Genomic DNA, 12,558 nt, shown 5'->3' with positions numbered 1-12,558 from the left:
TTTTAACCCAATAAATGTTCAACATGAGTCTATTGTTTAAATTTGCTTTGCCAATTTCTTTATGGCTACGTGGACTCACTTTTTGCTAGACAAATAGCAGAATTTATTTGTTCATTTATTTAACCGGTATTAGTTAATAATATGACATTATTTATGTGTTCACTAACTGAGGGCCTATTGTCTCCTCACTTTACAGGAAATGAAGAAGTTGAATACATTTTTCCTGACTTAAGGAGTTAATAGTCCATCAGAGATCAAAAGGAAAAGACACAAAAATACTTGCATTACAGTCAAGAAGCAATCTGGTTTAACAAACGAACGTGACAGAGCTGAAAGACCTGGATGGAAAAGGGGGCACAGAGTGAGTGGGAGTAGCTCAGAGTAAGAGGCCCTGATTACAGACGAGAGATGGAGGTTCGAGGCAAGTAGCGGCGACAAAGACGCTGCTGAAAACTGGTGGGATCTGGTCCCAGCAACGGGTGCTTTTGGGCTCGCTACTGTGAAGAGCAGGCAGGAGGACAAGAGAAGATTATGTGAGAAATTACGCAGTATTTTGTTATAATCCTCAAATAGCCTGTAAGAAAGTTCTTACTCCTTTTCTTTGTCCCCCACGTGTTTTCAGCTTGATACAGTTAACTAACTACTGATGGGACCTACAGAAGTGTAGCATCTGATATTTGGGAGGCATTCAATGTTCATTAAAGAACAGGTACATTAATGGTACTGCCTGAGTTGGGACACATATGTAGCCTTCATGCAAATGAGAAAAAACACCCCTGCATTAGTTGTCCTAAAATGCAAGATAGAGTTGGGAATGTTTCCCACAGGCTGAAACACCTCGATGGTGGTGTTTCGGGATTAGCGTAACGGTACCATGAAAGATAAAACAGGGTACAGGGAAGAGTATAGAGATCAAATAGATCCCCTGAAACTTTCACCTTGAGAAAATGAAATTTCTCACTCTTGTTAAGTGAAGTGCTTAGATAAACTAGTCATATTTTCAAATGATGAGGGCTATCCTTGTCTCCTGAGTGATATATGGTTGTCTGTCCTTTATTTCAGAGCTGTCTTCTAGTGATCTATACTATATTAGACATACAGCCATTTAGGTGAACTAAAGTCGCTGCAAGTGAATTTTGGACTTGAGTTCAAAATCTTTAATTATCCAAAACATCTACACACTGTCTAACAAAAAATCAAGTACTCAGGGCTAAAGACATGGTTCTATAAAAAATAAATAACATTCTCCTCACAATTAATATATTATATTCTTATATTAATTAATATAAAAATAGGTGTCATCATTTAAATGCAATATACAATTGCTTTTGTAACATACTATGCTGCTCCTAAGAATAAAGGGAAACATATTTAAAATCATTCTTTCTCTGGTCTGAGGTATTCCCTGAAAAACTCTACTGTGTTCTAACCATTGCTATTAGGCTTTTAATCCAAACCTTATATTATTCCTTAAGAAAAATATAAGTATCTCAAGAAAAAAGATACCAAAAAAAAAAAAATTAAGCTTTCTTTCTCCCACCTAAAGTATCATTTCAGCATATGGTTTTTCAAAAAGGGTACAAATCTAATATGTTAAAACATTAATAAGCAAGTGGACTGTACCGAATGTCTTCTAAAAGCTGAGGGGTAATTGCATCACACATGGCTCAGGGCATCTACTAATCACCCTCCACAGACATCTTTGCCCCTAACGCCCAACTCACCCTGGATGGCAGCCCCACCTCAAGCCTCCCTTCTCTGTTCCTTTCGCTCTTTTCTGTCCCTCCTTTCTCTTCTTGGCCGTCTCCTTGCCCTTTCTTTGTGTCGCATAATCTTTTCAGGGAGCTCCGCTGCTCTAGTTCAGGAAAATCAAATTTGCTTTTTACTATTCTCTGCTCCACACATCACAAAATTAGCACAAGAGAAAAAACAAAGATTCTTCTCAGGAAATTGGAAGGAAAAAAAAAAAAACTATGAACACTTAAATATTTTTGAATGCTTCTACACATAAGCATATTAGGAAAAAAATGTCACTCCAGAATATTAATTGCATAAATCCTTTTCCCAGGTGGTATCCAATTAGTCGTTCAGAGTGAGGACGTTAATTCTCCCAAGTCTGTAAGTTTCAATGCAATATAAAGACTAAATTTGAATTGCAAAATCACAAAGCCATTGAAATCACTGATTCAACAAAACCCTGAAATTTGAATATTTTATACTAGGAGACAGCTTGCATTTTTTTCCCTGAGAGTTACTCCTTATTCTTCAGTTATAATTTCTTCCACTATCCTCCAGTTAAAATCTTCTCAATTAAAAATATTAAATTGGTTGTAATCTTACCATTGTTGTCTCTTGAATAGATCCAAAACTGTTGATAAAAATGTTGACAACTACATCAACAGGAATGCCTGTCAATAAAAATTAAGGATATATTTAGTAGCTGTAAAAACCTTGCTCAGAATCTTCATTTTTTATGGTTTATGCATTTGATTTTTCTATTTTTTCCAATCCGTATGGATGTAAAATTATAAACCTATGGCTTCAGGATACCATGTTCACAGTTGCTATTGACTTATTTTTCTAAATAGGGATCAACACACAAATAAAAAATGAGTTACCTCGTACTTTATAGCATTATTTATTCAGAAATATTTCTCTCTTAAATTGTAGAAATTCTGGGAAAATACATTTACCTTAAATTTTTTTTTTAATTGGGCTGATGCGTTTACTTTAACAGATTGTAAATTATTCATTAAAAAACATCATTTTTAAAATATGGGGTTTATTTTGCATTTTATAATCATTTTAAATTGTTACCTTAAATGGTAATGCAGAATTCAATTACAATTGCTATATTTTGATTTTTAATTCATGAAAATGCAAAGTTAATCAGACATATAACAGAATCATTATTAAGATTTTTGCCTGACCTGCTGGAAAATAATTTTAAAGTTCATGGAGTGAGAACTAAAGTATAATGTTGCCAATTTCTTTCTGTTTCTTTTTTTTTTTTTTACTCATTGTGAACTGCTGCTTGGGCTAACAAAGGGAAAATGTGAATTTAGCCTTTTAGCCACATAACCTCTGACTGATGAAAAACAGGTGTTGAATCAATACAGGGTAGACATGTGACAACCCAGAGCACAGTGCTGCTGAAAGTAACCGCAGGTTCTGGTAACGAACAAAAACCCTGTTTTTATAACAGAGTCATATAACTTCACTTGACTAGAAGCAGCTGCAAGCTTTTCTTTCTTTTCTTTCTTTCTTCTTTCTTTCTTTCTTTCTTTTCTTTCTTTCTTTCTTCTTTCTTTCTTTCTTTCCTTTCTTTCTTCTTTCTTTCTTTCTTTCTTCTTTCTTTCTTTCTTTCTTTCTTTTCTTTCTTCTTTCTTTCTTCTTTCTTTTTTTCTTTCTTTCTTCTTTCTTTCTTTCCGTCCGTCCTTCCTTCCTTCCTTCCTTCTTTCTTTCTTTCTTTCTTTTTTCCATAAAGGAAAAATAATCAAGCCTTATAATGTTAATCCGATCTACATTAATACCTGTCCTTAACCAGCAACAAAGATGACAGTTTTCCAGAGATATGTTCATATAACTTTTCCTAACTCATCAAGAGGAAGCAAGAAAGGAAGAGAGAGAGGAAGAAAGAAAGAAAGAAAGGAAGGAAGGAAGGGAGGGAGGGAGGGAGGGAGGGAGGGAAGCTGTACCACCTTCCCACAACTTTTAGCTCAAGTACGGTTTTGGTTCTTGAAAGGAATGATAGGACATAATGTTTTCTTGAAGAAAACATAGTCATTTTATTCACAAAGTTAACACGCTTTTAAAAACCATATGGCCATTTTTTTTCAGTTAAAGAGTAGAGGGAATTTTTTTAATCAATGTAAAAACCTAATAAAGATTTAAAAAAAAAGAATTTAAATGTCTATCAGAGCATTCTCTATCCTCAAATGAGTATATGGCCATTCTCCTACAAAGTAGAACTTTGGTGTCTGAATGAAAGTCAGAGCGTAAATTTTAAATTATTAAAGTTAAGAATACAAAGTACTTAGAAAACCCATCAGATCGGTTAGCCTATAAATTCACAACATATCTTTTTTATTTTTAACTGGGAACTACATAAGCCTATTAGAACGAATGCTTTGCTTATCTTTAAACATCTTTGCATTAAATTGCTCTGACTTAAGCACATTACATGACAGTTAGATGTCAATTTACAATATACTCTTTTGAATAAAACAAATAAATGATCTTATACAGACAAAATTAGTTTTTAAACTGCAAAGAATGGAGATATTGGGGTGGAGGGAGACCAACCTTTGAAATTTGGTCTTATCCTGGGATCATAACTGACCAATAGCCTATTCAAGATATTGCTAGTGGAGTTGGCCGGTACTCGGGCAAGGTCCTCGGCTGACTGCTGCCTATACGAGAAAAAGCAAAACAAAGCCCTGGTAAGTATTTAGAATAGCAAGCAACAGGAATGCGTGATGTTCATTGGAGAAAAGACTTCGCTTTTTGAGACAAATTTGCAGCATGGCTTTTCCAAGTAGAGGTGAAAAGTAGTAGACTTATCAGAATCCCAAAAGGTATTTGTCATAAAAAATAAAAACAAACACAAAAAGTATTTTAGCGTTTAATTTTACCAAATGCATGAAACACTGCCCTAAATACTTCATGTTACTTTCTTTAAATAAAATTAAGCAGACCTCTCACTTGTCCTGAAGCAACATGCAGTCAAAATCTAGACAAGCACAAAAGAATGGCAGACAAGGAAACAAGAGCAAAAAATAGTTTTTGAATAATATATATAGTATTAACCTTCCACCTAAGCAAAGGAGTATGTGAATACTACAGGATGATAAGGCCAGAGGGTCCAAGAATTCACAAAAAAATCGTGCTGACTCATAAATGATATTGTCCAAGAAACACACAAGGAATGCTCTCCGTGGAGTAAAATACACCGGGGATTGGTAAAGGCAGTTCCTCAAATATCAGACCAATTAAAAGGGGAAAATACAGAGCTCCGAGATACCGCTGCCTTTTCTTTTACATGCACATATTTGCTGTCCACTATCGAAAAGAGAAAAACTGCCATTTCTTCTACTTTAATCAACTTTGAACAATGAATCTTGACTAAACTGGTAGTTGCTTGGGAGCACGTAAACGCTTCCTTGGAAGCCAGTGGAAACCGTTGTTCTTTACTGTTGGTTTGGATTCATTTACCACCTGTAAAGTCTTATGATATAATCATTTTCCCAGTCCAAAAATAATATCCATGAAAATCACAGGGAAGGTTAAAACTACACTTGGAGCATCCAGCATTGTCTATTCTGTACCGATACGGTAAAAGTGTCAATTTCATAAGTGACATTATAGGAAGCAAACAATGTCATGGGCTTGGCTTTGTTTTAAAATCCCAGCTCTGACCTATCAGGCATTTCTTTTCTGTGTTAATTATCGTACAATGTGCTGATAAGATACAACCACTACAGGTGAAATATGACAGATATTAAGAAGCGTATGAAAAAATCTAAAACTACTGTGAGTTGATACAGACAACCTTTCCAAGTAGCTCTCAGAAAGAATCCAAAACATTGGAGAAAAAAAATGAAAACCAATTAGTTAAACCCCCCAAAGGTACAGGAGATTAAGTAGATATGTTTCTCAAGACCTTATCAGCTCCCATATCCTAGCTGCAGGATTTGGGGACCAGTAATGAGATTTTTCCATTTCATTCTCCAGGATTTGGGGACCAGTAATGAGATTTTCCCATTCATTCATTTTCCATTTCATTCTCAAGAGAATGAGGTTATGTGGAAAAATTAGATATTAAGATGCAAATTAGTGTCCAAACCCATCTACAAGTTTTCTCATCCAAGGGAGGAAAACGGAACTGATGGATTACAAACTACACTTGAATTGGATCAATTAAGGACTGCTATTATTATGTCTCGATATAAAATCCTTCACAAGTACATTTCTTCTAAGCAATAGAATGAACCAGACAACATAAAGACAATTAACTATTTCTTTTCTTTTTTGACCATTGTGTCAATACATACTTTCATGTCTCTGCTGCAGGTAACCTGATATGAGTCTTTAATCAACACTTCACCTTTCTTTATATTAGAAATTCAAAGACATTTTAAAATTTAAGTGAAATCTCATGTAATTCATATTCACATGGATGAATTCAGGGATTTTTTTTCCTACCTAAATAAAAAAATAGAAATCATTCTTTTTCAGCTTGGTCAATCCTAAAATAACATTAAAGTCATCTCCACACGTTAAAATATATTTTAAAAGCCTAGATAGCTACATCACTTTCTTCAAGAGAGCTGAAACAATTTGTATATAGCACATTTTCCTGTGTTTGCACTTTACTATACACAACCTTATAATTTGGAAAGTGGCTAGTATTTATACAAAATAACCAGGAATAAGAAGAGTTAAATGATTTTAATTAGGTTCCATGCTCAATGTCTATTTCGTTATTAGAGATTTCACATTCTGAATCTCAGTCCAATGTTTTATCCATCTGATGAGGCCACTGTGTTTTCTTTCAGTAAATCTATCAAGGATTATGATATTATTACACAACAGGACTGATTTCATGGAAATATGATATTAATTTAAGACAATAACTGAGTCTACTGAGGCAAAGTCATCAAATGACTAGAGAAAATAATGTCTTTTATATCAAAAGCCTTTTTACAGCCTGCCTCTTTTGTTCACTCAGCTAAACTTGAACTGATGTCATGACTAATATGCTAAGGAATGGACCAGGCTGTATAGCTGGATGATGTAATGTTTTCCAGCACTAAAGGAAAAATCCAGAAATGTCTTTCCAAAGAGGGAAGCTCAGTTTTCCATTAATTGCAGAGTGTACTTATTTTCCATGACCCTTTAGCGACCACACAGCACTGCTGCATTTCAAAGCTGGTGTGCGCGAGCATATAGGCTTCACATCCTCCCTTAAACCAGGAATCTGAGTCAAAGGACCGTTTTGTTTTTCCAGTTATAAGTGCAGCAACCATGGTCACAGGTCTTCACAGACCTGAGTGTGGCAGGGCACTAGCCAGGTCATCTCAAGGAGGGAGCTGCCTGCTGGCTGTGAACTAAAGCAAGCACGCGGAGGGAGGAAAGAGCAAGGCGTGCGAAATGTGTACGTTGTATTATTTCTCCTCTTTACTCTAGGGCAGTGATTCTTTACCTCTTTTTTTAGCACTACAGATACCGCTGAGAATATGATGAAAGCTATGTGCTTCCCTTAGAAAATGGCCACAAAGTTTGCAATGCTGAGGGTTCCAGGATGTGCCCCACAGGTTAAGAAACCCTCCGTGGAAACAAATGCTGTTATCCTCACCTAAAGTGAGATAAGGGAAGATTTTTTTTTTTTTTTAAAGCTGATGGGACTTTGTCAAAAAGACACAGGAGCCAACTGAAAGAGCTCCCTATGGCCAAATCTAGGATGACTTGAGCAATAAAATAAAATTGTACTGGCTTATAATCCAAAGTATAAAATAAGAACGCATGAGTCCATAAAGATGTAACTAAAATGGCTGATTGAGTAAATAACTAAATGGTAGAGCACAGACGAATCTCCCGTGCAGAATTCCAAATAACTGGCATAGATCCTCTGCTCTCAAATTGCTGGGGCATCACACCCCCAGCTTGGTGTGAGCTGTGCACAGTGACACCTTCCAAAGAGCATGGGATGGAAGTTCGGGGGAGAAACCTGACAAATGCGACCTCACCCCGGTGATTAACCTTAACCTCTAACCAGGTGATAAGTCATGTTGACTCTGTGTATGTTTAATATGATGTGATGGGACTGTCATTTCTAAACGAGTGTTCTTCCTTCCCAGAACACATAACTTCAATCTAGTCCTGACAAAAACATCAGACAAATCCCAGCGGAGGGACATTCTACAAGCTACCTGACCACGATTCCTCAAAGCTTCCATGGCCACGAAAAATAAAGTCTGAGAAACTGTCACAGCCAAAAGGAGCCGAAGGAGGTGTGAGGACTGGATGTCATTTGTATCCTGACTGGGGTCCTAGAGCAGAAAAAGGACATTAGCTAAACACTAAGCAATCGAAATATAGACTATAGTCAATAACAATATACCACTGTTGGTTCTTTTTTTTAACATCTTTATTGGAGTATAACTGCTTTACAATGGTGTGTTAGTTTCTGCTTTATAACAAAGTGAATCACCTATACGTACACATATATCCCCATATCCCCTCCCTCTTGCATCTCCCTCTCTCCCACCCTCCCTATCCCACCCCTCTAGGTGGTCACAAAGCACCGAGCTGATCTCCCCATGCTATGCGGCTGCTTCCCACTAGCTATCCATTTTACATTTGGTAGTGTATATACGTCCATGCCACTCTCTCACTTCGTCCCAGCTTATCCTTCCCCCTCCCCGTGTCCTCAAGTCCATTCTCTACGTCTGCCTCTTTATTCCTGTCCTGCCCCTAGGTTCTTCAGAACCATTTTTTGTTGTTGTTGTTTTTTAGAGTCCATATATATGTGTTAGCATACGGTATTTGTTTTTCTCTTTCTGACTTACTTCACTCTGTATGACAGACTCTAGGTCCATCCACCTCACTACAAACATCTCAATTTTGTTTCTTTTTATGGCTGAGTCTTGAGTTGTAAGAAATGTGCTAAACTAATGTAAGACGTTAATAATAGGGGAAACTAGATGCAGGATATTGGGAACTCCATATTATTTTGACAATTTTTCTATAAATATAAAACTGTTCTAATTTTTTTTAATTTATTTATTTTTTGCTGCGTTGGGTCTTCGTTGCTGCGCGCGGGCTCTCTCTAGTTGTGGCGAGCTGGGGCTACTCTTCTGTGTGGTGCACGGGCTTCTCATTGTGGAGGCTTCTCTTGTTGTGGAGCGCAGGCTCTAGGTGTGTGGGCTCACTAGTTGTAGCTCACGGGCTCTAGAGCACAGGCTCAGTAGTTGTGGCGCACGGGATTAGTTGCTCCGTGGCATGTGGGATCTTTCCGGACCAGGAATCAAACCCGTGTCCCCTGCACTGGCAGGCGGATTCTTAACCACTGCACCACCAGGGAAGTCCCTGTTCTAATTGTTTTAAAAAGTTCATTTGAGGAACAAAAAAGAAGAGGGGGGACAAATAATAATAAACACCTCACCAAAGATGAGCAAGGTGGCAAATGACGTATGAAAAGATGCTCCACACCATGTACCACCAAGGAAATGCAAATGAAAACAACAATGAGGTACCGCTACACACCGACCGCAGTGGCCAAACTCCGGAACACTGACAACATCAAATGCTGCCAGGGACGTGGAGCCAGCAGACGCTCGTATCCGTTGCTGGTGAGAAAGCAAAACGGTGCAGCCACTTTGGAAGACATTTTGGTGGGTGTTTATAAAATGAAACATACTCGTACTATACGATCCAGTAATAGCACTCCTTGGTCTATACCCAAAGGTAATGAAAACTTACGTCCACACAAAAACCTGTACACGAGGCTTACAGCAGCTTTACTCATAACTGCCGAAACTGGAAGCTACCAACACGTCCTTCAGCGGGTGAATGGATAAATAAACTGGGGAACATCCAGACAGTGGAATGTTATTCAGCACTAAAAGAAATGAACTGTCAAGGCATGAAAATAAAAGGAGGAAACTGACATGCATATTTCTAAGAAGCCAATCTGAAAAGGCTGTATAGTTCCAACTATATAACATTCTGGAAAAGGCAAAACTAGAGACAGTACGAAGACCAGCAGTTGCCCAGGGGTTGGAAGTTTGGAGGAGAGATGAGTGGGCAGAGCACAGAGGATTTTTAGGGCAGTGAAAATACTCAGTATGACCCAATAATGATGGCCACATGTCACTGTGCATTTGCCCAAATCCACAGAACGCTCACCACCAAGAGTGAATCCTCGCGGAAACTATGGACCTTGAGTGGTCACGACGTAGATTCATCAACGGTAACAAATGTACCATCTGGTAGGGATGTTGATAATGAGGGAGACTAGGCCATTGTAGGGGCAGAGGGTACACGGGAAATCTCTGTACCATACTCTCTATTGTGCTGTGAACCTAAAAATTCTCTGAAAAAGTAAAGTTAAGAGAAAGAACAAGAAGGAAGCTAAAAGATTCAGAGAGGCACTCACACTTTCTTATTCCAAAATCCACAGCTGTAACTGGAGGTAAACTCTCTATACAGTCAGGTAAAACTGACATTTTGATCATACGTGAAGTCTGGGGCTTATGAAAACCCACTGCTACAAGTCTGTACATATCCCCTTACTAAGAGGTTAGTTCCCATTTTTATCTACATGGAAGAATTTTTAATTAGACGATCAGATAGACATACAAAGACAGACAAACACTTCCTAGATTCAGGTAATAAATCAGGTCAGTAGTTATTTAAGAATCCAGATAATTGTGGGGTTATTGTAGAGTACTTTTATTTGTTTTGTATTCGCCTTACTATAGTATCATTTATTATCACCTCTCTTAACAGCTTCGGTATTTATCTTCCATTCGGTTTTCCCAAATTGTGAACGGAAGGTTTATGAATACAGGGAGTGATACCTTTGACTGACTAGTTGACTTTAATTAGTTTTATATTATTTGAAAAGAATGTGTTTATGAGTGTATGTGCAGCAAAGTCTGTTGTGTTATAATTGTCCAAGAATTATAATTACAAACAGTGTTCCTCAACAACCATTTTGTCACTCCAGTTGGGCTTAAGGAACTGTTAAATCCCATGGAAACATTTGACAAACTTGTCTGTCTTCAATTACGCAATTACATTACCCATGGCTCATAGAAAAAAATATTTTTCATGAAGTAGAAACATCTATTTAGAGATGCTATATTGGACACTAGAGATTTCCAAAACCCATCAAAGACTGCGGTCCTTTTGATACAAGCCTCATGGTACAAGGAATTAAACTTAAACCTCAACCCAAACAAAATGTTTGCTGTGCAATTATTTTCCATACTACACAGAAATGGTATTCCACCCAGCCCAGCAAATCAGAATCCATAGTATTGCAATAATACCTCTGACTCTGAGACGAATTACAACTGGAACAGGACTTATCTTCTGTCAGTTTTCCGCACGTAGCATAAGTGTAAAATACTTGCCTTCTGGCCTAAGAGACGTGGTAATAAGATAAGCTCCACAGTCGCGTAATAAAGTTAAGTACGGGTATCACTGAAGACACTCTTACCTTAAGAGTGGACACTGTACTAGTGCCAGACAGACTGCGAGATTGCCACGTGACCCTGGCAAGTCACTTACCCTCGCTGAGCCTCCATGTACTCACCTTTAAATGAAGGTCTAAATGAGGTGAACTCTAAGATCCGTGCAGGTGCCAATCCAGATCCCCCTGTGATGGACCCTGGGGTGCTGCTTCCCCCCAGATCTCCCAGCACCACAGAGGCTGCCAGAAATGTGGCTGCTTAAGGCTCTGAGCTCGGTCTCTTCAGAAACAGCCTTCAGCTGAAGGTGAACCATGTCTGAAGACTCTCTGTGAGGACACCAAGCCCCAGTCCCTCTCTACTCACCGAGGCCATCCCAGCCTCGAGCTCCTGGGGCATCAACTGAAGCCTCAGTTGCAACTGCCTTGTTCCTGTGTTTGAATCTGCCTTTCTCAGCCCCAAGAGGTCTTGTTCCCCAAACAATATCATTCTGCAGGTCAATCTCCATCTCAGAGTCTGTCCCTGAGAAAACTCAACTTAGGACATTAAACAATAAGATCCCTTAAAGAACAACCAAAGCTTCACCAGCCACGCCACTACAATCTGCTGCATTTCTCTTCTACTTCAGTCATTTAAGGTTTCATTTAAGAAAGCTCTTGGCGTTCACAACACGCCATGCACAGTGCATGTGCTAGTGAGGTATTCAAGAGTCAAACACACATACGGGTGATTCTGACATGAAGGTGGTATTGAAAGCTGCAGGTTCTGATGAACGTGTCCAGCGATTCTCAGCTTCGATTGTGCACTGAGCCCCCTGGAGGAGCTCTGCAGACTACAGATGCGAAGTCGCACGCCCCACCTCCAGATTGAGTTAGTGCGGGATGAGACCCAGGCATCAGGATTTAAAAGCTCCTTGGATGATTTTAATGATTAGACAAATCACTAGTTAGGAAAAAAAAAAAGTTTACAGTGACAAAAAGGACATGGAATTGAAACACCAGGAGCCCCAACATGTAATGAGCAGATGTAGGAAGATAAGCCGACAATTGAGGCAAAGGATAAGCTGCCCAAGAAGAAGGCAGTGTGGGCAAAGAATGTTGCCGCCATATCAGTAAACAAAGGATGCTGCAGCCATGAAGCCAGCACATGACAGCCGCCCCCGGCGGTGCCCCCTGAGGGGACTCAGGATGAGAACGCTGGCCCCCGGCAGCCGAGGTGCACGTCCAAGGAAGGGTTTCAGTGAGCCCGGACTCTTGCATCTTCCCATACATAGAAAATTGCTAAATTCATTACGTTGAGATGTCTGGCTTTCGTTAATTAATGGTAATCTTTTGATGTTCCGATTACTTGGTCTTTGTTG

The 12,558-nt window shown here is 38.7% G+C and overlaps 1 protein-coding gene across 3 annotated transcripts in view; it reads right to left on the bottom strand.

Annotated features, from left to right (window-relative positions):
- GLRB (glycine receptor beta) overlaps positions 1-12,558 on the bottom strand; it is a 67,862-nt gene that overhangs the window by 35,636 nt on the left and 19,668 nt on the right. For all 3 annotated transcript variants that reach the window (XM_004266171.3, XM_033421560.2, XM_049709034.1), the window contains exons 3-4: positions 4,306-4,412; positions 2,341-2,408 (exon numbers count right to left, since the gene is read on the bottom strand). In XM_004266171.3, coding sequence (XP_004266219.1) covers positions 2,341-2,408; positions 4,306-4,412 — 175 coding nt within the window. The remainder of the gene's footprint in view (positions 1-2,340; positions 2,409-4,305; positions 4,413-12,558) is intronic.

The sequence above is a fragment of the Orcinus orca genome, chromosome 4 (assembly GCF_937001465.1).
Source record: "Orcinus orca chromosome 4, mOrcOrc1.1, whole genome shotgun sequence".
In the NCBI taxonomy this organism is placed as follows: Eukaryota; Metazoa; Chordata; class Mammalia; order Artiodactyla; family Delphinidae; genus Orcinus; species Orcinus orca.
The sequence above is the reverse complement of the archived record's forward strand: the minus strand, read 5'-3'. Positions and strand labels throughout refer to the sequence as shown.